The sequence below is a fragment of the Colias eurytheme genome, chromosome 12 (genome assembly GCF_061535395.1).
Source record: "Colias eurytheme isolate Ceu_HAF_F1 chromosome 12, ilColEury1 Martin Lab GWU primary, whole genome shotgun sequence".
NCBI lineage: Eukaryota > Metazoa > Arthropoda > Insecta > Lepidoptera > Pieridae > Colias > Colias eurytheme.
The window spans coordinates 3,157,588-3,185,465 of NC_142991.1; the positions used below are offsets into that span (position 1 = coordinate 3,157,588).

The window sequence follows — 27,878 nt, forward strand, 5'->3', positions numbered from 1 at the left end:
AATGCAAAATGCATTCACGATTTTATCGATTGAAGCACATCCCATCACTATCACCTTCTATCCATCTAAATACGTACCTATAGTAAAAATGGTGCCATGACTATGTTGAAACGTAGCTTGTAGTCTATAGCTATCTCATTCTTTCATACGACGTTTTCTTTAGATAGAGAGAAACAAATATATGTAAATTGTATACGCTCGATACAAGTACTCTATAGGTTTATTGCTCTGAGGTTTTGAATGTGTGGTACATTCATGGTACGTATCTACTATACATGAGCGAATTCCATCATTATTCAGTTGAGCGGTAACTCCCGTACGATTTATAAAATAATATCACAACATGTTCTGACATGTCGTGACTTCTTGGAGCTGACTCATTTCGTTCGATAATTTTTAGTAATAAACTATGATAGGAATTCCGAACCGTTCCTAGCGATAACGACAATGTAATAAAGTCCACGTGTTTTCCACGAAAAATTCACTTGTAACATTGTAATAAAAACACATTATTAAAAATGAAATAAAATATTAAAAAATATCTATATACAAGAGAGGGTATTTGATATATCTAGTAATATCAAATAATCACAAAAGTAATATTAACGATTCGAGTAAAGCCGAACGGTAACACCGTTAAAATAGCTTTACTCACAGTAAGTATTAGAAATTCAAATATTAATTAGTACATATTGCATAATGAAATATTTCAAAAGAAAAGTTACTATTTCAAGTAAAATGTAACGGTTGTATCGTTAATTTTAAATATTTTTATTCATGCTATTAAGTATTTAAGCATATTGAAAAATAAACTATTGCTGAAAGATTCATTAAAAACCTCAGCATTTTAAATAAAGTCCAACGATTATACCGTTGACTTTAAAGATTTTTACTCATTTTTAAGTAAAATATCCTAAGAATAGATTAAAAATAACTCACTGTACCGATCCGACGGGATACACTTTTTAACACTTTTAGCACTTGCTTTAAGCAATACTTAATACTTAATAGCACCAAGGTTGTAGTCTTGTAGACAACCTTCTCGCGGCGGAAGCTAGACGCCAATGAAAAACATCCAGCGCCCGACATTATCGTGCGCCCCGCCACCTGGTGGAGAGGTGTGCGAGAGAGATAGCATATATACAACGGAAAGAGAGGGAAAAATAGGCGGAAAAAGCTAGGTGCCTTCTCAATAAGTAAGCTTCAAATTACGGTCAAGTGTTTAATAATACATTTTTAAAAGAGTTTTAATTTTAAAGTTAAATAAATAATTTGTTAAAATATAGTTCTTTTAGTAAACTTTATATCGAGTAAAGCGTTGGTCAGGTCACATCACTACGATCACGTGGCGGGAGTGAGGCGCGCGAGCGAGCCTGCGCGTGTCCGCTTCCCACCTCCCCTTCACCCCCGCGATGCTAAATTTATTTTCATAAAAATAAGTATAACAATCGACTTACTGATGAAATGTGAAACTGAATTTCAATTTTGTGTATTTTCTAGTATCGTTTTTGCAAGATATAACTGCACATTTTACCATGTTTAGACCTAGATATGAATAAAAATCAAGAGCAACGCACTTCGTCAGCACTCAACCAAGACTACGAGCGCGCGCGGCGGGAACGTCGTGTTGTTCCCACCTGTGCCTACTGTTCCCACTTGGTTGTTCGCGCTCTATAGATATCTATACTCTAAGATTTTATCTAATAATATCACAGACTAATAATAATATACTACGTATACAACTAATATAGTCGAGCCAATTTAATAGGCAACATTTGACGTCTATCAATTTTATCTTCGTAGGGTGGTAGAGTCTGGCCAGCCAAAGCTGAACCCAGTAAAGGGCGGCAAATTTAAAAAATATGGACCTGGTAACATCGGCTTTAGTAGGAAAAAAACATTTTGATACTTTTGATATTCTTAGAGGTGATCATAGTATATAGGTACATTAGGTTCACAACACAGCAGGATTTAAACGTTATTAAAAGAAATGATTAGAACCGTTTTCAACAAAACTGACAACTAACTACGCCGAATCGCCATGATGACATTTCATAGTGTGGCCGCTACAAAAAACACTGAGCAGCTTTGGCTGGCCAGACTCTAACCTGCATAAAAACATCGATTAAAGTGAATTAATCGATACGGACTTCAAACATTTGTCAATCGAACTTGAAACACATGTCAATTTTAAAATTCATCAGGCGAATCCCTGTCCCAGTAATACACTTTCTTTCGTAAATTAAAGGAGCAAAAATATAAGACAATTTGTATAATACATAGTTAAAAAAAAACACAACGCATCTATTAATTTATGATGATTTTTATTCACAAGTAATCAATGCATTCGATTCTAGATGTCAGATTTCGATTTTTAGAGTAACGTCTCTGGTATTTAGAAAGAAAAAAAGTTTATTGACACAAAATTGTAGCGACGTCAGTTCTTTAATTCAGAAATTGTTTATTATGTTTATTGGTTTATCAGTAAAATGAAATCTTTAAAATAACTTGTATCGGTCATTATTATTATAAATATGTAATCGTAATTGAAAAAAGGCAAATGTGCAGTTCTAACAAAACGAAATATCATGTTATTCTATGTTGTCGTTACTGTCAAATGTTGCCTATTAAAATGGCTCTACTCTACTATAATAATCTGAAAAAAACTCTACTAACTGAATTTAAACCCTTTTTATAATTAACTAGCTTCCGCCCGCGACTCCGTCCGCGCGGATGTCAGTCTTCGCGTGGATGGTCTCCATTTTGATTAACTCTGACAATGACATCTTATAAATATCTATTGGACCCAAATACGGCTAGGCCTATAATAATACGCAACGTGTGTTCGCGGTTCTACAGAACAACGTCTATGGATAAAACTGAAAAATTAAGATTAATTTTTTTCTACGTATTTTTCCAGGATAAAAACTAAAAAGTATCCTATTTTACGCCCAGGATAATAAGGTATAATTATACCAAGTTTCATCGAAATCGAACCGTTAGTTTTCACGTGATGTCTTCACATACAGACAGACAGACAGACAGACAGACAAAAAATTTTTTAATCACATATTTGGGTTTGGTATCTATCCAGTAACACCCCCTGCTATTTATTTTTTCAATATTTTCAATGTACAGAATTGACCCTTCTACAGATTTATTATATGTATAGATTAATCACAGAATATGATTAATAGCTATATTATTATGTATACAGTAATGAGTGAGTATTAAACGAATGTTTAAATCTGTGGTTTAAATACAACCTGCTTACTAAATTAATACAGAAGTTAAATTTCTAAATTACTCGATAATAAAATATTTAAATTACACGAGAAATTACCTGAACAAAGTTTAATTTAAAGTTTCAACCTGTGGTTTCAACTATATCCATCACTATCATATGAAAAAAAGCACCCATGAAATCTTCATGAAATGTTTGTCATTTTTAACAATCTGATTTTCTATGAAACTATGGCTGGCAACAATTGTAAATTGTAATGTCAATTTCACTATTTATTTGCAAGGAAAACGGTTGACGATTGCGTCTTGTGCTAGAATGTTGTGAAATTTGCGTATCGTTTGTTCCTTTTAATTATTGAATACGTAGTTGTAATTTTCTATAGTGTTAAATTAAAAACGTTTATATATATTCGTAGTGTTAATATTTTACAAATGTTGATATGTGACAGTACATGTGAATTTTTAACTTAAATTTTCCACATCATCCTACTTTGTTCCTGTGGCCTGCCTTCTGCTTAATTACTGATTTTAAGGTAAATAAATATTTGAATCTACATTTATAATGAGAAATCTTGATGGTTAAGGGTAAGTTAGTGCTTATAGAAGTTATAGATGCCAGTAAGTCAGTTGGGAACTTTATCATATGGTTGTTGACGAAACGTAACGGTTTTGTTTTTGTGTTTCATTGCAATTAACTTAGTCAAAAATTTAAACTACACACTTGAAATAATAATCATTAATATTTATGCATGGTTTAATTCATAATACTTCTCTTTTAAAGCGCCGAACTATGCAATGGGAAAATTTTATGATAAGAAAAGTAATAAAAATAGCCTTTAGACAACGAGACTTCAAAGAGGTTAATGTGTGCTCAATTTTTAATTTAATTAAATCTGCTGTATGTTATGCTGTGAAGTGTAAAATTTAAACTAAATATTTAGATATTTATTTTTGTTTCTTAAAATCTTATCAATTATATATTCTACTAGCTTCCGCCCACGACTTTGTACGTGCATCCCCGTTTTTCCCCGTTCCCGCAAGAATTTCGGGAAATCCTTTCTTAGCGGATGCCTACGTCCTAACATCTACCTGCATGCCAAATTTCAGCCCGATACGTCCAGTGGTTTGAGCTGTGCGTTGATCACTATATCAGTCACCTTTGAGTTTTATATATAATATAGATATCTTAGATGAATCCAACAAACCAAAGATCATTACAATTGGTTCAGCCGTTCTTGAGTTATAAGTAGTGTAACTAACACTTATTTTATGTACATATAGATTTAACTTGTAGTTATATCAATTATATGGAATGCTTTAAAAAATTTCCATTTTGAATACAATATTATGTATGTTACTGGTCCCATTATAATTATCACCAGGGTTGAGTCAAGATGCAACATGAAGTTATATGTAGACTATGAAACTCAGGTATCCTGTAGCCGCCTACTAGGAAAGAATTTTAGAAATTGATTGGGTATTTTTTTTAGATAAATCTGAACAAATAAAAATAATGTTTTCCTTCACATAAAAGTATGTATTTTGAATGGAATATCCAATTTCACTAATTCTTAAAGTAATTAGGATTTGAAACATATTTTAATAAATAGCTTATTTAGATAAGAATTAATACAAAGGTAGTTATACAAATTAACAAGGTTTCACTTAGATTTGTTTCCTACCACTTTAACAATTTACTTTTTACTTTTACTTTTTACTTTAATTTACTTTTTAGTGACATAACTACAATAAATGCAATATTGATCTCATGAAGTTTTTTGTAGACATTGATATCATATAACAATTGATATTCTGGAATATTTTTATGTCTTGACAAAACATATTGTAGGGTTATTTTATTGTTAAATTAGCTGCGCTTCGCGGTTTCTCCCACGTGGCTTTGCCCCTGTTAGTCGAAGCGTGATGATACATAGCCTATAGCGTTCCTGGTTTAATGGGCTATCTAGGACCGAAACAATTTTTCAAATCAGACCAGTTGTTCCTGAGATTAGCGCGTTTAAACAAACAAACAAACTCTTCAGCTTTATAACATTAGTATAGATTTAAATTTTTCAACTTGGGTTGGTTTCAATAGATAGGTATCCCTTATTTTTCTTTTAATAAATAGCTGATGTTACTGAGTGATAATATAACTTTCTGTTTGCAAAATAAATTTGAAATTGGTCCAGTAGTTTATAAGTTTGTTCACTTTTAGAATTATTGTATTATATTTGTAACTATTATATTAATTACAAAATAGTTTAACAGTTTTAACAGATCAGTGATTCACATAGGTATAAAATAATCACCATATCCTACAAAGTGTCATCATCTTAAACTACGGGGACGAAATGGTAAGTGTTGACCATTATTATATTATCAAACTAAGGTCCAACAACTATTTTTATCTCCACTTGACATTGAATGCTGGAGGATTGTGAGGTCAAATAAATCTTAGAAAGCTTTATCTTAGATACTATGAATGGTTTAATTTTTAAAGTCACCAAGCGAGATCTTAAAAATAAATAACAATGGCTTAATTTAAATAATCAAAAAAGTTAATTATAGGATCAATTTTATCTGATGTAAACTGTACATAATACAATTTTTAATTAACTTTAAAAAATGGAACAGAACCTCAATTTGACTATAATATGGCACTCGAGATATGTCATTATGTTTATACCAAATTGGCTTATTATGTTTATAAAAAGTATTAGACGGTTTTAGAAGAAACAACAGTAATATAGATTTAGGGCCGATTTTTCAATGCTTGGATAAAACTTATCCGTCCAATATAGTATTTCACGATAATATTAAAATGTCACGTAAACTGTCAAATACGGGCAATTAGAATACGTTTTTAAAATGGCAGTTTTATACATTATTCGACGAATAAATTTTATCCAAGCATTAAAAAATCGGCCCTTAGAAGAATAACACATGAGCTCTATAATTTCATTTTGCCAGTGGGTGAAACTGCATGGCAATGTTATTTATTCATATTGTGGGATAAATAAATCTTCCCATGTTATGTTTTTTAAATAATAATAATTTCTCGTAATGTAACCAAATGATAATGGGATATTATGTGATAGTAACACAAGGTCTCCCGGTATCTTATCACATTTTCTGTTTTGTTTTGATAATGTTTTGTTTGGTTTGATAATATGTAGCTGTGTTTGTACTGTGAGCTTATGTAAAGTACGTAAAATGCATGCTTTGGTTCTTAAAAATCAGCTATGTAAATATTTAATGATTATTACACGCTTTATATTAGCTTCACCTGTATGTTTGTAACCGACTGTATGTTTGTAACCGACTTCTTTGGGCGCGATTTTGACCCACTTTAAACGGCCAGATTTCGTTCAAACTTTGTAGATTTATTGAGGACCCATGACAATACAATAATTTGATAAAATTTTCTATTTTTTAGTTCGGTTTTCTATGAAAAGCGTGTTTTTTAGTTTTTTTAAACTACATATTATTATCTTAATGTTTGTTTTTTGATAGTGTTATTTTGCATACAAAATTGCATTATTATGTCTTGGTTGGATATCAAATTATAAAGTAAAATGTAATGATAACAAAGTAAATGAATTAGTATTGCTTCCAAGAATAAATTGTAGGTAATAAACACTTATCTTATATATTTTGTGCTATTTTTATATTTTTATTATTTGCTTCAATACTTAGCGGATGTGACGTTGAATGTACTTATTGTACTACAAATAAATTTAGCACTAATTTGCTCTACAAAATATATCTATCATACTTTTCATACATGACAGTTTCAGAATTTTGTTTATCTTATATCTTTCTCAATATTTATCTTATTTATCAGTGATACATTTCCAATGAATTCTTATTTATCAATTTGTTCTCAAATCCCAAAAGATAGCATTACTTACCTACATTTCAAAAGATCACATGAGTAAAATAAATTTCACATTGTTTAAAGATAGTAAACATTGGTAAATGATAACATATTTTTTTTGTATCTGTTTCTCTCATTAGTCTACTATCTACAAACAATAACAATTCACTATATCTCAAAAAATATGTAACTATGTATTTATTGTAATTAGTAGAGTTAATTACTTTATATATAGTACTAGCGGTCCGCCCCGGCTTCGCCCGTGGTATATATGAAAAATAGATGTTGGCCGATTCTCAGACTTACCCGATATGCACAGAAAATTTCATGAGAATCGGTCCACCCGTTTCGGAGGAGTATGCAGACAAACATTGTGACACGAGAATTTTATATATTAGATAAGATAAGATAAGACTAGTGGTCCGCCCCGGCTTCGCCCGTGGTACGTATGAAAAATAGATGTTGGCCGATTCTCAGACTTACCCGATATGCACAGAAAATTTCATGAGAATCGGTCCACCCGTTTCGGAGGAGTATGCAGACTAACATTGTGACACGAGAATTTTATATATAATAAGATAAGATAAGATATCATTTAAAATTAAAATGTATGAATACATTTTTTAACTTATTAAACATATGGTAAAAAGTTATAACTTATAATCTTGTAGTTTATAAATTTAAAGAAGTTATTATGTTTTGTTCTGTATAAAATTTGAAAACATAAAAATCCATGTCTACTTCATAATTTTGAATGGATAAGATTCTATTCTAGATATATTTACCTATATTTAGGGTCCTTCATAGTATGAGGTCAACCACATTATATACTTAGATTTTATGAATCCTGTATGCGACATCCTCTTATTGGGTTTCTATAACAGGACATAACCTACTTGCAAGGGAAACCTCCCAAGTAATCTATTTTCCCTTTTCACTTAATATGAGGTAGAAGAATATTTATCAAAGTTATGAAGCATTGTCAAAGATTATGAAAAGGTTACTTCATGTGCCAAAAGTGTAAGTCGTCCTATGCCTCATTTCTGCTTATCTCTCATTACGCTACCACAAGAGCGGGGCTCCAGTCTCCAGTCTCGACGTGGTGGTATCTTATATGGTTGAGCCTGAATGCACCGGTTATCGCGAGGACCAAACAAGAGAAGGCTATTAGCAATGCGCCATACCCCAATTCCCTTAAACCCCCATGGATTACGTCAGTGACTTGATCATCTTGGTGGCATCTTACATGGTCGAGCCTGACTGCATCGGTCAGTGCATCGCGCTCGATAACCATCGTGCCGTGAAACAAACCATAACAATGCCGGCCATTTTAACATTTATGCGAGTTTCGTTGTTCCCGTTACCGCGCACTGGTTTTCTGCGAAATTGATTTCGTGATTGTGTCGCATGCTTATCTGTTGAGCACTTTTCGCTGGTCTCATTACGTTTATCTCTGTTCTGGTTAACTGTATCGTCGGTATATGCGATTCGGTTTTGCGAAATGATGACATATTTTAGTTTTTAGGCTTTCCGACTAAAACGTTTTGATAAATCATTTTGCTCACGAATAGTGTTTTCTGCGTGTAATTTGCTTTCTAGTTTTTGAAAAGGAGAGAGAAATAAGAATTGATAATAAATATATATCAGTATAATAAAATATAACATATCATAAAATAATATAGATCTATTGTTTATAATTCATTTTATGGATTTTTGGGTCAATAGGACTAAAGATGACCTGAATAAATTTGACACGTTTGTACACTCATTTGGCGCTTATAGGATTGTGAGGTGAATATTTATAAATATTGTATTTGTTGTTTTCTTTATGATCTTTTTCTACTAAAAATGAAACATTTTTGTATCTGTACAAAAGTCCTACAAATTTAAAAACCCATTGCACTCAAGACTACTTAGCGAAGTCACGAAGGAACACGTGCGTAGAATAATTCAAAGAATATTCTAATAAGAAATGTTGAATATTACTTTTTCATACCTTTCATGATATGAATTATTAATAAATGAAATATAATTTACTTATATATGAATGAAGTGTAGTGATCCTTAACATTGTTTTTAACTTTTTAATTCGATGTGAGTACAGTATAATATGCTTTATAAAGATCTCAAATAAGTAATTAATCCCGCCCGGCTTTCTCTAGATTGATTGGGGATAATTAATAAGTCAACCTACATAGTAAGAAACGTATCAGGTGAACGGATTTACAAAATCTTCAATTCTTCTTTCAGTTATTGCATTGTAAGCATATGGAAATTTAATTTCCTTCGTCATAATTCTTTAGAAGTGTTGATATTATGTAGCCGAGAACCATACGAGTATAAGGATTAAAAGTATCAACAGCAGGTTTTGCGTTTCAGTAATTATCGTACGGTGTCGATGAAAGTGGGGTATAAGGTCGGACGCTATTTGTATTGTGCTCGCCTCGTGGTGCCGGAAATCGGAGACGGCGTGAAGGAGACAATTAAGCCAGCGTTGAGCCCGGATTAACTGCTTTCCTAATATGCTATAATACAAGGCAATATACGTGGTCGTACTGTTATATCAGACCAACTGAATAGTGTAAGATATGTTTGCACTTTGCAGCATGCAAAAAGTAGATAATAATGTGTGTTTTTCGCTCGATGTTCCACTCAAATTTTATTTAAAGAAATATATACTTTTTGCAGTTTTAGGTATATTGTTGGTTTTAAATATTTTGTTATAAGTAGATAATGGTGCTATTAACTAGTCTCTGTGGGATACTGCCCTCAATATTTTCCTATTAGTTAATGAGCTGCAATTTAAATGTTGCAAGTGTTAAATTGTGTTGGAAGTTTATGATCAATTTGTTTAAGTTAACCTTCGCAAAGTTTTCCTATATGAGCTTTTATACGTCGTGTATTCGTTTGAGGTCAACAAAAATCATAACAAAAACAAGTTAACTCTGCAATTGCCCATAAAAAGGCTTTTCTCATTACGATCATTGATCTTTTGTAGAAAACAAAGAAAGGTTGGTTGATTTAAGATTCCGTTAACATATACCTAGCTCAGAAAATATTTGAATATATTCATCGTCTCGAAAAGGTACTCGATAGGTGTTGAATAAATAAATAGAAAAGTTTCCACGTATAAATTTGGAACAAGTATCTGAATATAGAGATTAGGAAGTATCGCATTTTCCTTAAATTCTAAACTGAATTTTGACGTAAAAGGTAATACGAGCAAACATTGAACGTCAAACAAAATTTATGTCTTTGCGCCCAAATTGACTCATTTATTAAATAATAAATAATTATAGTTCATCCTTTGATCCCACGCACGCATAAAAAGGCTATTTAACAATCGATTTGACATCATTCATTCGTTCATTGTTATATTTACACTACAATATTGCGTACCTACTTATTAATCATATAGTAGGCGTCGACTAAGAAGCCCACAATTTTCTTCGACAAGGAAAATCTTTTCTCAGTAGTAATGGCTTGAAATGTTTGGAGACTTTTTTATTGTTTTCTCTTATCTGAAAATGGCGTAAGTGCAGATTTCTTTCAAGATATTGGTGTCCAGGAGAGAACCGGCTTCCGCATGACGTGTTCAGTGTTCGACTAATGGCCCGCGCATCGTGTCAGTAACGTTTTTCGCGCCGTGCTAACAGGTGCACTCGTGCTCTTACGCTATTCTGTGCGCCTAGTACATTTCGCGATATCATAAACAAGAACTAAGTGACAAAGTTTCGTGTGTGTTTGTTTGTTTGTATTTCCAATACAGCCACCTTGAACGAATATCAACGATCAAACCGGTAAATTTCATTTTGTGATTTATAGCGTAAAGGGGCGATGAAGTGGGTTGTTAATGCAATTTTTATCTGCGACACCGATAAATTGCAAACGATTTGAATCGATTAGTATAATCGAGAGAAAGCTAAAGCTGCTGAATCAGGTAAAACGAGATATTTTACGCCCTTGTTTGGATACCTTTCCAAAGGCTTAATCACTTTTTGTATCTCGGTAGCGAGAATTTGAAATAGCGGTGCCCGCAGCAACGGTATAAACTTGTAGGAAGAACATAGCTTACATCGAGGATGCCTTTATGAATACCATACGTGCCGCAACTAACATACGCGGGATTCTTAATTTTATTTATTTATAGCCGTGAAATGTTATCAGCTATGATAAATGTGACCGTTACTAGACATGACCTTAAACGTTATGAATATTTAAACGGCTCAAACCGACACGTCCAGTACTTAAATAGCTCATGTCGATGAACTTGATTGTTTCTCAATATAATGCATTGTGTCAGGTTTATTCGCCTTCGTGATATTATGGCGATAGAGTCCTTAATAGTTTAAACGACGGTTAATATCACGTGTTACGTATCTTAATTATATCATTCGCTGCAATTTTTTATAAATAACAATGCTGTTATGTTTTAATTTATATTAATTATAAATTTACAAGTAGGTAATAAATTGTTTTGCAGTCTCGGAAAGTTTTAGAAAGGTTTCGAATAAATTTACTTAAGTATACTCCAACAATGTGTTTGCAAAAAATGTGTTAATTTAAAATTATTGTCATTGGCACTAAAAATACGAATCCGGGACGAGTTGAATCATCTGTCGCCTCCGATGCATCTGTTTTCAAACTTTTTATCTAGAAGAGTTAGAAGTGAACAATTATAATGAAAATTATAATAATTTTATTGAAGCAAAACGCTACAAGTCAGTCATCGTGAATCATTTTCCTTGAAGTGTTTATCTTACAAAAACTTAACTAATAAATAATAACAATAAGTGTTGTAAATAATTGCTTCACAATAAGGTCGATTGCATGCAAATATATGTACATTTAGATCTGCGCATCAATCCGATTTTATGAAAGTTTTTTAGTTTTCTCTTCCACGACATATATAATTTGCATAGACACGTGATGGCTCTACCGCGTCAGTATCTCGACGCGAAACCGTTTTATTTAATAATGTCTAATATGGTTTTATAGACAGTTAATTATTGTCTTGATAGTCTTCTTATTAACCTTAAAATATTTTTCTTTTATCTCTGTGTTATCTGTGGCGTCACAATCATGTAGAGTTAGTACATGCTTTATGTCTTGCCCTCATTATTGGCTGTGTTCTTGGGTTAGTCGGTACAAACTTCTAAATCAATACATCGAAAAGGATCCAATAAGGCCAGTCCTTGTATAAAGGATCGCTAAAGTGAAACTGGCTTTCAATAAAATCCGGTCCGACGTTACATTTATTTACTCGAAGCGAAGTGCGGTGTATACTGTATATTACTTTAACCCCAAGACCACATTTCAAAAACAATGCAGCTTAAAATATTTCGCTATCCGCTTGACCTCTTTTCAATTCAGATGCGATGAAAAATTGTACCTGCAGTGTGCAGATACTCTACCGTGAATCTTTGTCAAAATTGTCTTTATTTTTATTGGTGTAGTTGCTTGTAAATTGCATTTACTTTGTATTGTGTTCTAAACATCTTCGTGAAGTGTACATAATATTCTGATGAAGAGAAAATTATCCGTATTCGTTTCAAGCATAACAAAATACTGCTTAAATAAATGTAAAAACATTCCAAGTAATAATATAATAGCAAAAAATGAATACTAATAACATCGTAACAATCAATTTAATTTAACCTCCGTATAAATTTTGCAACAAACTTAATCCGATTTATTAAGGCGACGACAGTATCCATTCACGCAATTTAATTCCTTATTCATCACGAAGATGTCAGGGACGCATCAATCTAATAAACAAATCGAGAATTATTGGTCGCTTGGTTTTGAGCAGATGTTTAATCTATCGACATTCAACATGTGTTTATAGTTACCTATTGTTATCGCGTGTACATAATTACATCTATATGATAATTAGTCACATACACTGTTTACAGTTAGTTCGGTGACATGTGTATATTTCCTGGTAAAATTAATTCATTTCCTCGAAATTTAACGTTAAATTAAGTCAATAAAAACGTATACGCGGTTATTCTAAAGCGATATTGCGAGGTGTTCTCAGAATTGCAAAGGTCAAGTTGACGTGTCTCGTTGCATGCTCTTTTATTAAAATAATAAAAAACTGATGTATGAGTCGAACCGGGTTGATATATTTATGGTAGGCGCTGTGTGCTATAACTATATGCTATAATCCGTAGTGTGCAATAACGACGGCTACACTTAATAAGTTATAAGTTTTGAAATGAAGTTGTGCTTCGTAATGTGTAATTGAAAATGTTGTTACTGTTGATATAATAATGAATGGCAATTCTATCAAGACATGAATGTATGATGGTATATAAATTTGCAGCGTAACGTATATTTTATCGAATATGTTTTAATATTTATATATAGGATTGCAGAGAATTAGTTTATGTGCGGTCTATATTCCTCCCCCCATCAATAGTGCGGTTCTAGAAAACTTTTTAAATAAATCTTCCATTGCTGCTAATCAGTCGGTAAACCACCTGATTGTTGGTGACTTTAATATGGGTAGTAATTTAAGTTGGATTAGAAAAGAACATTACGACAATTTTTTGTGTCCACATAATTGTAATAACCCGATTGCAGTTTCACTTATTGACTTCATGGCTCTCTGTAACAATAAGCAATATAATGCAATTGTTAACTGTAATAATAGAATATTAGATCTGGTATTATCAAATTTAAATAATGTCATAGTCGCGGAAGCATTGGAGCCCCTATCCATAGTTGATAAATATCATCCCCCTCTAATCATAAATGTTAGTTTGGAAACACCTCTTTACCTAAAACACAACGTCACAGAACGGAATGACATATTCAATTTTTTCAATGGTAAATATGATAATATTAAGCATGATCTATCTGTGATTGATTGGACATCAAGGCTACCCAACGACATGGATGTAAATACTATGGTTTCCGAATTTTATTCTATCTTGCGAAATTTAATAAAGCAATACGTTCCACTTAAGCAAAGGCGCAACTCTAAGTATCCTCCCTGGTTCACAAATAGGCTTATTAAATTGTTAGGTGAAAAAGAAAAATATCGTAAACGCTATAAAATATATAAAAACGAAATGGATAAACTGCAGTATAATTTATTAAAAAATAGAACTCGCATTATATTAGATAAGTCTTATGAAGATTATATAACTAAAATACAGGGCGATATATTACAAAATCCTAAATCCTTTTGGACTTACATAAAATCTAAGAGGAGTCATGCCTGCAACTTTCCATCTGTTATGGTACTTAATGATAAATCAGCAAATGATGGTAATGAAATAGCAAACTTATTTGTTGAACATTTTTCTTCGGTATACAGTCAATCATCGTCATCCTTGTCGTCACAAAACGTACTTTCATCTTTAACTATGTGTGCTCGTAATAACATAAATATTAATGAACGGGAGGTCAAGCGTAAATTACAATTACTCGATATTAATAAAGGTTCGGGTTATGACGGTATCAGTACGGTATTCTACAAAAGATGTGCAACGGAATTGTCAGTTCCTCTATCTATAATTTATAATAAATCTCTAAACAGCGGAATATTTCCAACTTTTTGGAAAAAAGGTTTGATAGTGCCAATTTTTAAACAGGGGGATAAGTGTGAAGTAAAAAATTATCGGCCTATTACGTTGTTATCGATACCCGCGAAAATTTTTGAGTCTTTCGTTTATGGTTACATATCGTGGCACACCAAGAGTCTTATTTCTGTGAACCAGCATGGTTTCACAAAAAAACGTTCGACACTTACCAATTTGCTAAGTTTCACTAACTCAGTAATAACAAAAATAAGTAACGGTAATGAGGTCGACGCAATCTACACTGATTTCAGTAAGGCCTTTGATACAGTGAATCACCATCTGCTAATAAAAAAACTTAGGGACACTTTTTGTCTTTCAGGACAGGTTTTACTCTGGTTGCAGTCTTACTTATACCTTAGACCACAAACAGTTAGGCTTAGCGGATATCAGTCTAAAGAATACTATCAGTTATCTGGAGTTCCCCAAGGCTCCCATCTAGGCCCATTATTGTTTACATTATTTATTAACGACATTACAAATGTTATCTTGGAATCTGAATATGAGGTTTATGCGGACGACTTGAAACTTTTCAGATCGGTAAATTGCTCTCAAGACCAACAAAAACTGCAGGATGATATAAATCGAGTATCTCTCTGGTGTAAGAATAACCTAATGCAACTGAATGGAAGTAAATGTAATTTTATAAAACTTTCCAGAAAACATGTTAGATTCAAAACAACTTATAAAATTGATGATATTGCTATTAATCAAAAATACAATCTTAAAGACTTAGGTATTACATTGGATGAGGAATGCAGATTTGATACACATATAGATCTGGTGGTTCGCAAAAGTTTTAAAATGCTAGGTTTTATTTTTCGTAATACACAGGATTTTAAATCTACTCTCGCTATGAAAATACTTTATAATTCTCTCGTAAGGTCCAACCTTGAATACAATTCAGTTGTCTGGTGTCCTTACTATAAAAAATATATTACTCGTATTGAATCAGTACAGAAAAAATTTATTAATAGATTAAGTTATATCACCAAAAACAATATTCTTACAAATTATAGCGAAAAGCTAAACTTTTTTAAAATGGAGTCTTTGGAAGCGCGCAGAAGCGCGTCACAGCTAATATGCGTACATAAATTATTAAACAATGAGATAGACTGTCCATCACTGTTGTCGCAAATTGGTCTCTCGGTGCCTATCTATAATTGTCGGCTAAGTACTTTTTGCCCTATGTACACAAAATTTTCAAAAAATAAATATGGTTCGAACTCCCCGTTACAACTTATTTTAAAATTATATAATAGAATATTTGCAGTTGATCATAACACAGATATTTATTTTTCAAAACTAAGCTCGTTCAAAAAGCATATTGTTAAAACATTAAACAAATTGTAATTTAAGTTTTTACTTCTGGTTTCTATTTAGATATACCTAATCTAATTTTTATGAAAAATTGTTAAAGCGGTGCCTACCTGTAATTTAGATACGTAAATACTAATGTTTATTTTAAGTAAATATTGAATTGTTTGAACAAAAAATTATGTATCTAGTTGGTAAGCCTTTTTTTAAATAAATAAATAAATATTCTATGGTTGATTTAATCAGTTACGCGTTATCAGGCACGTAACAGCTACTAGGTCGTCAGGTCATTAACTAAACAGCTGCGGCAAGGAAAGTTCTTTTCCAGCATTTGCGTCAGTATTTGCATTGGAACCATAAATATTGACGAATACAATTATCGCGGTGAGCTGTCACGTTGGTTGCTGGACAGATTTGCTTTGTTCGTCATGTTTTGGCATACAAAATGGGTTAGGGAAAACAACACGTGATCATAAGGATAATATGAAGGTGGCATTTCTTTATTTTCTTTTGTAAGGATGAAAAGTTCTAGTCAAGTTTACTAAAATGATATAGACTTATTTTTTGTGCACACGTTCTTAAGCTTGTTATATAAAGTAGAGTCATGCATTTGGTTCTTCTTTTTATTTAAATAAATTAACAATTGAACTTTTTGCATAACGTTAGTAGGTATTCAAAGTTTTCGGTAGGGTAGAAAATTATAACAAAATATGAGTCATACAACAATATTATGAACTTTGTATACGTGAATGAAACACCGCACCTTCATGACAAACTCGTATTTTGATAATGTACCTACAACTTTTATTTTCTGCGCTATTAATCTTTCATGATTTAAATGAATGCACGTTCATTGCTCGCTATGCGGATCTGTGTGTTAAATAAAGCGATTTACAACGCTGCAAGATTAACATGCACGAGAGAAATACTTTGACTAAGCGCTGCAGCGCTGGATGTCGGAGATGCTTATCGATGCCTTATGGAGACGTGTGAATTAGGCTGTGAGAAATGTACGTGATCGTAAAGAGTGAAAAAATGTTTCACTTCATGTGCTTTATACGCGATGTGAGGCTTATTACACTGGTGTGTAATGTACTACGTACACTACGTGATTGGAATTATGATATAAATGTAATATAATTTATCGTATTTATAAATTATAATTATTACGATCAAAGAATTGCAGAAAAGAAAAACTAAAGTTACACGCGTTGTGGTCAAGAAGTCGGACGTCCGGATATAAGAACATGTCTAATTAAAAAATTGCGTTAATTCGTAATTACGTAAAAAAATTGTTGGCAATATTTTCATTACAAACTCGATAATTTTCTGATTGGTTTAAATTAAATGAAAGCAAGCTTAACTACACAAACTAAAATTATGTAAGAATGTAACAGTTCATTACCTGCAACTAAAATATATACTTATCACGAATTATAAAATGAAATACCGTATTCGCGATATAACTCTTAGTCCATTGAATGAATCCCTCCAAGGGGGGTCTAGAGTGCGTGAGTTAGTAACGTAAGATGTTTCTTCGGAAACATGTCAAGAGTCCCTAGGTAATAAACATACTAAAACCCCGGGCCACTAGGAGGAGCCCCGGAGTGGGGGGAGGGGGGAAATGGGTCCATTTTTTCATTTTTCGCTTAAATCTCAAAAACGGTACATGTTAGAGAAAAACTTTCAAGGAAAAGTTAAAAGGCTATAAAATTATCTACAAGTTGTACCTGAATCATTTTTTCCTATATCCTACCGTTTCTGAGTTATACGCAGTAAAACATGATTTTGGCTCAAACAATTTCCACATCAATCGATAAAAAAATATTTCTTTCTTCCAAAAAACTCAAATGTGCAACTTGTGACCGGTACTGATAGATTGCTCTTAATTAGGTCTATAATTGGTAAAATAAACACATTCCTCCATGGAAGCCTTTAGGAGGAATCGATTGTTAAAATATTATATTAGGGCAGTTTGAGTTACTGAACTTGATCTTTTTATTTTTTTCTTCCAAAAAACTCAAAAGTGCAACTTGTGACCGGTACAGATAGATTGCTCATAATTAGGTCTATCATTGCTAAAAATACCAGATTCCACCACGGAGGCGTTAACGGGGAATTGAATTTTATCAGGGTAGTTACGATATATTATGAACTTTTTATTTTTTTCTTCCAAAAAGCTCAAAAGTGCAACTTGTGACCGGTACAGATAGATTGCTCATAATTAGGTCTATCATTGATAAAAATACCAGATTCCACCATGGAGGCGTTTACGGGGAATTGAATTTTATTAGGGTAGTTAGTTAAAAAGTTCATGTATCGTAACTACCCTAATAAAATTCAATACCTCCTAAACGCCTCCATGGTGGAATCTGGTTTTTTTTATCAATGATAGACCTTATTATGAGCAATCTATCGGTACCGGTCACAAGTTGCACTTTTGAGTTTTTTTGGAAGAAAAAAAATAAAAAGTTCAAGTATCGTATCTACCCTAATAAAATTCAATTCCCCGTAAACGCCTCCGTGGTGGAATCTAGTATTTTTATCAATGATAGACCTTATTATGAGCAATCTATCTGTACCAGTCACAAGTTGCACTTTTGAGTTTTTTGGAAGAAAAAAATAAAAAGATCAAGTTCAGTAACTCAAACTACCCTAATATAGTATTTTGACAATCGATTCCTCCTAAAGGCTTCCATGGAGGAATGTGTTTATTTTACCAATTATAGACCTAATTAAGAGCAATCTAATAGTACCGGTCACAAGTTGCACTTTTGAGTTTTTTTTAAGAAAAAAATAAAAAGATCAAGTTCAGTAACTCAAACTACCCTAATATAGTATTTTGACAATCGATTCCTCCTAAAGGCTTCCATGGAGGAATGTGTTTATTTTACCAATTATAGACCTAATTAAGAGCAATCTATCAGTATCAGTCACAAGTTGCACTTTTGAGTTTTTTTGGAGAAAAAAAAATAAAAAGTTCAAGTATCGTATCTACCCTAATAAAATTCAATTCCCCGTAAACGCGTCCGTGGTGGAATCTGGTATTTTTATCAATGATAGACCCAATTATGAGCAATCTATCTGTACCGGTCACAAGTTGCACTTTTGAGTTTTTTGGAAGAAAAAAATAAAAAGATCAAGTTCAGTAACTCAAACTACCATTATATAATATTTTGACAATCGATTCCTCCTAAAGGCTTCCATGGAGGAATGTGTTTATTTTACCAATTATAGACCTAATTAAGAGCAATCTATCAGTACCGGTCACAAGTTGCACATTTGAGTTTTTTTGGAAGAAAGAAATATTTTTTGATCAATTGATGTGGAAATTGTTTGAGCCAAAATCATGTTTTACTGCGTATAACTCAGAAACGGTAGGATATAGGAAAAAATGATTCAGGTACAACTTGTAGATAATTTTATGGCCTTTCAACTTTTCATTGAAAGTTTTTCTCTTACATGTACCGTTTTTGAGATTTAAGCGAAAAATGAAAAAATGGACCCATTTCCCCCCTCCCCCCACTCCGGGGCTCCTCCTAGTGGCCCGGGGTTTTAGTATGTTTATTACCTAGGGACTCTTGACATGTTTCCGAAGAAACATCTTACGTTACTAACTCACGCACTCTAGAACTTTTTATTCAATGGACTATCTATCCGCATTGATAATATTATAGCGCCTATCATGAAGTAGTTAGTTTTGTTTCTCGTTTTGCATTTCAGAGAGTTCATAACATAAGCACCTATACTTATGAAATCGTGTAATGTAAACAACCTCACATTGTAAAATGAATTGCAGTTATCATGGATTTGCTACGGATGGAATAATATATTATTGAATCATTAACATAATACAGTGTTATCTTGAGGTTATCTAACTTATAAATCAAGGCTTATGTCGAGGAACTGCTGTGTTCAGTTCTCTCATAGCAGTAAAGATGTCGTTCCAAGAGAATTTGCACTGATGTCGTTCGAAGAGATTTTAAGAGATGCTTGGTTACTATTATTATTGCATTTTATTAGGTTTCTTTTTATTGGTTTTACTTATTATGTCATATAAAATAACTAGCTATTTGTTCTGGTTAGCATTTCATTCATGTAACATGAACTCCACTCGGTTGCAGAATATTGTAGCTGCTGGTAATATAAGATTAGTTCCTATCATATTCATGCATAGACCATACATTATAAATTGTACTAGAAGCCATATAAATGTGCTATCGCTATCTGCTAGCCCAAGAATATCTTGTTTATAGCCGATCGATGTGATTAAAAAGAGATTAGGCATGCGTCCTTATAATGTAATACAAAATATTATTTTATAGGGCAATACTGATAAGACTAGTTGGATAAGAAAGTGTATAGATTACATTATTATGATATATATTGTATTGCTGAGTAAGTATTAAATAGAATACCTACATATAGAAAATATTGTATATACGGGGACGGAATTCTGACGCATTTTTCGCTTTTTTTGTAACGACAATAACTAGTTATTGAATACATAATGCTATAATAATACAGGAAGGTGATTTAGGCAGATTCCTCTACGTATATTGGCAAATAGGTTATCTAAAAAACTAAGGAAGAAAAAAGTCTTGTGTAGTCCTTTTTCTAAATGGAATTGTTAACCTAGACCTCTCCTTATAATTATATTATTGATAGCATAGTTTAGTAAACTCTGCGGTTGACGACGTGCGTAACCTAACAGGTATGCATTAAAACAATCGTTGTATCACAGTTCTCAGGCGTTACTAGGAGAAACTAACAATGGAACAAAGGCGATGCCACCAAAAGCGCATCGCGATCAATCGCGAACGCGCATACAGTATTGTTCTATTCTGCGTTTTGTCGACCTTACGATCACTCTGGTGGCTGTCACGAATAACGTGATATCTGCATCGAATTTCACGCCCGTCATCAGAGTTCTGTTATGCGGTCGGCCGCAATGCAAACCGAATTATTGTGGTACTCAAAAATTGTAACGCGATCTACCTGAATCGACGTATTGACCTCGTGTTAATTTGGCTTCAGACTGGTATAGTGTTGCAGAATATTGGCACATTTTAATAAGCAATATTTTGAGTTTAACGATATCATGTTACGTGTTTATTTCAATTTTCAATCTTAATCTTAATCTTAATACTATTATAAAGGCGAAAGTTTGTAAGGATGTATGGATGTATGGATGTATGGATGTTTGTTACTCTTTCACGTAAAAACTACTGAACCGATTACAATGAAATTTAGCACACATATAGAGGGTAACTTGGATTAACACATAGGATAGGTTTTATCCCGGAAATCCCACGGGAACGGGAACTATGCGGGTTTTCCTTTGAAACCGCGGGCGAAGCCGCGGGCGGAAATCTAGTGTAAATATATTTTAAGTAGATTGCGTTTCATTAATAAAATTATTTAACATATTATGCTCAATAAAATTCTAATTATTTCCAGATATTGCACGCGCCATCGAAGCTACCTACCTCCAGCCACTCGTCACTGCCAACAATTCCGCCCTATCGCGTGCTTGATGCCGCCATGCTAGATTTACTCCAGACCACATACAAGAGCGCCCAAGCGACGGTATTCGGCAGCTGGTGGCGCACGTGACATTCGGAGGTCACAATGAGCCAGTCCCCGGACGAGGCCCGCGCGGCGAGGATCCAGAAGTACAAGGAGGAACGGAGGCGACAGCTCACAGCTAGGACGGCGACTCTGTTCTCCGCTAATGTCACTGAAAGGTACTTGTTGAATTGTTTTGATATTATTCACTTGACGACTGTTGATAATATAAATTTCTATCTTTAAATCAAGCATGTATACAAGCTTTGTGTTAGCATTTATCTGATATAATTAATTCAAATCTTATCACCTGTTTATGTTCGGACACATAATAAACAGATGGTTTGTATCTATTTATGTTAATCTGGTTGAGAATAAAGTAGACTAGCCTTCGAAAATGAATTGCGATTTTTATAAAGATGTAAAAGGCGAGAAAATAACTTTCTATTAGTTGCGTAACATTAATATGAATGTATTGTAAGATTAATTTTAATAAAACATATATTCGTCTTATTTCAGGCGCCCCAGAAAACCAGCAGCTGCTCGAGCGCCTTTGGAGAATAATGCCACCTGTCTCCAGTCTTCCTCAGAGCTGAACCTCAACACAGCTTCCACTTCAGTGCCTATAAGAACTACCCGTACTTCTCGGTTGAGAGCTGCCGCAAGCCAATCAGACAGCAACACGTCCCCAAAGAAGACTAATAGAAGTTCCTCCGTACAATCGCTGGTAGACGAAGACAAAGCGAAGTCACCCAGAGATAAATCTCGCCTTCTTACATACAGAAAACAAAGCCACGAAAAGGAGAATTTAAAGAACGCGTCGACCGCTTCAGTAAAAGAAAATGGTGCTATTAGAACGAAACATTCCAATAAAAAAAATATTTTAGAAAAAGACAAAAGCAATTTATTAGTTAGTAGTCCTAAAGGAAAGAATATTGACGTGAAAGCAAATTCTAAAATAGATACAACGACTAGACAAAAAATAGTGACTGAAACGAAATTAGTTAGTTTAAAGGAGGACCTCAATAATGTTGATGAAGTTTTTAACGATATACTTGGTGATAAAAATATTTCGACCAGCTTAGAGAAGGATAATTTTGAAGACTTATATAAAGACCTCGTTGAGCGAGACGGTGATAGCAATATAGAAGAGATTTTACGTGTGGATACATCAGAGCTCAAGCGTAGCAATACAAGCAACATTCCGATAGTTAAAGAAGAGTTTGTAGACATATCCAATAATGTAAGAGTAGAAAATGTTGGTGATGTGCCAAAAGTTAATGAAGTGGGTTTGTTAGGGGCTGTGTGTATACGAAAAGTGGAAAGGTTCAGTGAGTTGTTCAGTAGTTTATGTTCACCGTGTGAAGCTGATATATTGTTTGAAGATTTGCTCGCCGATACGGGGATTAGCAGCACTAATGATTCGGTAAGATTAGACACTATTTAAATTAAAAAAATCATCAATTTAAGTAGTTAATACATATTTTTTGAAGTGAAACTTCTTTAGGCGCGTTGAGGGTAATTTTATTTCAAGGTCACGTCATGGCAATACTGTCACGTCATGGCGTAAGGCGACGATTTTGGTATCTTTGAAACTTGCCAAAGAAGTTTCACTTCTGACACGTGTGCTCGGCACACTTGCTCTTTATTATATTAGTACAATAATAGTAGTAGTAGTATATTTTGCAAATAAGTATATTATGTAGTTGTAAGTAGTAAGTGTGATTGAGTATCATAATATGATAAAACAAAAACAATGTGTTGATAAATTGCTATAGGCAGAATGTGTTAAAAGTAGTACAACAAACTAATAACCAATATGTTTGTGTCAATTAAATTAAACTAGCCTATGTATATCTGTAATTTAGTTGTAGTAGTTACTCTAATGTTAATAAAAATATCCAATTGGAAAAATAATTTTTATTGCGGTTTCAAATATGTTGTTTGTTGTAAGAAAGCCATGAAGTGATATGTGGTAAAATATTTCATTCAGAGAATTTGCATTGATAACGCGGCCAAATCAGTGAAAAGCTATCGGCAGCGAAAAGCTTGTTGCTTACAAAAAATATTTTATTCATTTGTCTAGTCTGATAAAAACTAGTAAAACATTATAATATGTACAGGAATTTAGCAGGCATATAATATATGGATAGCCAGAATAATAGGAACAATGGATGACAAATCATTGTATTTGTTAATTCTTTGTTCTTATTTGATATACTGAAACTATATTATACTGCGGCAGTACATAGAAGTTAGGTAATAGGCATTATAATTCAAATTAAGGTGGAATTTACCAAATTAGTATGAATTAATTTAAATTAGTTTTTGACAATGGTAAATTTAAAACAATAGAACCAAACTGAAACCATAAAACTATCCTGTGTTGATTGTAGATACATTAAATAATATATTTAAATTAATTATACATGAGAATATGTACCTACCTACTTACTTAGTTTTTATGAAGCATCAACAGGATATTTGTTATATATAGTCTATGTTATTTTCACTTTCAGTTTAATATTTAAATTATACTATGCAACCATTTATTGATATTGGTACTTAAAGCTTATAGAGCAGACAAAAAGTAAAATTAGTGGTCCATCCCTATATTATGTTTTAAATATATCGGTGATAGAATTTAAAATCCGTTAAAATCTTTAATTTCTAAATGTATAATACTCGCGTAAAATCAAACAAGAAAATACAGGGAAAGAATCACAATTATTTTTGTATCTGTGCATGGCTAGTGTAATAAGTTGTTCAAAAAATTCACAATAGGTGTAATGCAGGAATTGTAATTTATTTATTTATTTATTTATTTATTTATTTTGGTAATCCAACAGCTTTACATTTAACAAGACCACTATTTTGCTGATGTAATATTCATAAAGTTGGAATTGGTGTTTTATGACATATTGTATAGAAATAATTAACTATTAAAATAACATTTTATATGTACACTAGCTGCTCCGCGCGATTTCACCCCCGTGGCTCCACTCCTGTTGGCCGTAGCGTGATGATATATAGCCTATAGCCTTCCTCGATAAATGAGCTATCTAACACCGAATGAATTTTTCAAATCTGACCATAGTTCCCGAGATTAGCGCGTTCAAACAAACAAACAAACTCTTCAGCTTTATAATATTAGAGTAGATTACAATGTGAGAATTGTAATGTATCCTTTTTTATTCAAATAGAACTTAATGTGTATAATAATACTATAAAGATTACGAGTTTGTATGCTGTAAGGCGCTAACCTTAGGGACTTCGAGTCCAACTTGAAAAATGATATTATCACCCTTAGATAGTCTATTTATCGAGGAAGGCTTTAGGCCATGTATCATCACGCAAATACCAATAGTAACGGAGGATTCTTGTAAAACCACGGGGCACAACTAGTGTAACACAAATTGACCCTAATCAAAACCAATAAATAGTGTTTAATATTTAATTATAAACTAAGATAAGCTTAACCATATACTTTTATTTAATGATAATGCCATAATTTATATTATTATTATATTAGCTTTCCATAAATGATCATCCGTCTGACTCATGGACAGATAGACTGTTATGTGTCACCTGATATTGTCTATGTAGGGCATGAGACAAATAAAATTTTATAATAAAAACACCCAAATTAAATGGTTAAGTTTATTGTATATTAAGTATTTTTTTTGCTATCTATCCTATAATAATAATTAAATTGTAGATTTGTATAATATATTATGTATACCTATTGGTATAATATTTCACACAATTTACTCAATAAGACGAACATAGACTTAAAACAAGAAAATGAGAACTTTCAAAGACAACTTCGAAAAGTAAACGTAATATATAAATTCCGTAAAGGAAGCGGAAAGTAAATATACCATTCAAATTACTTGCGAAATTAGAAATACGATAGGATAATACATATTAGACTAGCCATTTAATTAAACTCAGTGATAGTATTTGGTTAAATATGTGGAAGGAAGTATATAGAAGACAAACATAACAGTATTTAATTATTTATAGCGTCAGCTTATTATGTTTATAATTATATTACCTATTTAATAACAGATAAAAACACATAGAATTGTTTGAATTAAGTATGTCATATCTTAACATGAATAAACAGCAGACTAGACGAATGAATTTGAAACAAAATTAGCATACATGATTACCAAACTATTATAAACGTTTTCTTATTGATTGGGCGATTAAAATAAATACTTTAATACAATGCAATAACCTTAATACGAGTTGACTCGCAATCAGGTCAAGACTGGCGCACATATGGGCATGTCATGAAATTGCATGTAAATTATCGACTCTTCATATTACTGCCTCATACGGTCTACGAGACTTTATATGGGCGAAGCCTGTGGCAAAAACTAGTTCTGTGCGGTTAATATGTTTTTGTATCCTATCGACTTGGTTGACGTTTGTATGATGGTATGTGTAGACTGTGGTGGTTTCGGCGGCTGTGGCGAAATTTTTGATTGTTTTGGAATTCCATACATGAGATATTTATTTGAATACAAATGTTTTAATTTTTGTAATTTCGAGTTTTTTTTAAGACTTTATATGTAAGTATATCAATATTTTATAGCTTCAAGAGATATTAAATTAAACCCATTGAAATAAAATCTTCGATTACAAATAAAATTGCAGTATAGTGCTTATTGCATCTACCATGATCATGTATCAAACTGTCGAGAATCCATACTATAATATTATAAATGCGAAAGTAACTCTGTCTGTCTGTTACTCAATCACGCCTTAACTACTGAACCGATTTGCATGAAATTTGGTATAGAGATATTTTGATACCCGAGAAAGGACATAGGCTACTTTTTACTCCGGGAAATAGGATAGGTTTTATCCCGGAAATCCCACGGGAACGGGAACTATGCGGGTTTTTCTTTGACTGCGCGGGCGAAGCTGCGGGTGGAAAGCTAGTAACAAATAAAAATGCTTTCCTTTGTACCTAGAGGAGGGTTAGGTATACTGGAAATGTTGTTCTGGAGAAAAGTAGGATAAATTTGTATGAAACTCTGATTTGAAGCTCAAACGATAAAATATTGTTTGGCGGTCAGTGAAGTTGACACGGGTCAGCTCGTAGGTAATAAATAACAAAAGATTATTTAATAAATCATGATTCGTACGTATAAGGAGTCTTTTGTATACAGTTTTTACGGAAAATTTCTTCACAAGGCCACCATATGGGATTCTGTTAAAAAACATGTTGCAGAATTCCCTAAAATGGTATTGTAAGTAGTTGACAGTTTTGTTTATATAAGCTGATGCAATACTGAAATGCTAAATACGAAAACGACATTTTGTCTTCCCTTTTTTCATTACAAATTCTTTAAATAATATTTCATGCTGTAGGACGTAAGTGATGCAAGCCTTTGTATTGGCCATTTACAACTCTTACCATTGTATGAAGAAGAGTACAAATAGACTTGGACAATATTTATTTAGATAAATAGTCATTTGCTATTCGTCCTTAGTTTTGCTAATCATAACACATTGTTATATTTAAATTAAATATCAAAAAATACAGTTTCAGAGACGTAGTCTATATTAGTTATAGTGTCAAGATTTTTTTTTAATTTAAGCATGAATTACTGTAAGCAATTTCAGGAGTCACAAAAACTTTGACGTCACGCCGTATAGTTAAGCTCAATATAAATTAATAAACACAAGGTTGCATTACCAAGTATAATAAATCGCAATGTTTTTGCTGTGTCCCGCCAGATATTTTAATTGTAGCATCATCTGATATTGCGTGATTGATGAAAAGAGTTACATCGCAATTATTGGCAAATTGTTATTACGTATGATACAATACATGAACAGGGGTGTTCTGGATATGGTCGTAATGATATTTTGAGTGATGAATTGTGTTTTTTGTTCACAAGTTCGTATGTAATGAATAAAGATTGCCATATCGGCTTCAGTTTGTTAATATACAACGGTGTGATTTATGTATTTGTATTGCGTGAACAATAAATGATTTATATATTTTAAATTCGCGACGAAGATGATTAATAAATTGAGGCTTTAGAGTCGACCACCCACCATTCAAACCATAGACTTTATAAGTCGAAATTTATTTTATTTTTATCTTATTCTTTTCTACGTGGAACAAGGTTTCGGTAAAATGTGTCTATTACTTTTGAAAAGGAAAATGTCTTAATATTTAAACACGATATTCCGTGAAAAGCGTAGCATGCATAAGTGATAGTGAATGTATTTCCTCGTATCCATAGTTAAATAGTCTACAC

General features: G+C 32.6%; 1 protein-coding gene across 3 annotated transcripts in view; it reads left to right on the top strand.

The window, feature by feature from the left end:
• Nucleotides 1–10,760: 10,760 nt before the first annotated feature.
• LOC149903862 (uncharacterized) overlaps nt 10,761–27,878 on the top strand; it is a 149,542-nt gene continuing 132,424 nt past the window's right edge. For all 3 annotated transcript variants that reach the window (XM_090108304.1, XM_090108305.1, XM_090108306.1), the window contains exons 1-3: nt 10,761–10,920; nt 21,487–21,773; nt 22,114–23,020. In XM_090108304.1, the coding sequence (XP_089964430.1) occupies nt 21,658–21,773; nt 22,114–23,020 (1,023 nt within the window). In that variant the 5' untranslated portion in view covers nt 10,761–10,920; nt 21,487–21,657. The remainder of the gene's footprint in view (nt 10,921–21,486; nt 21,774–22,113; nt 23,021–27,878) is intronic.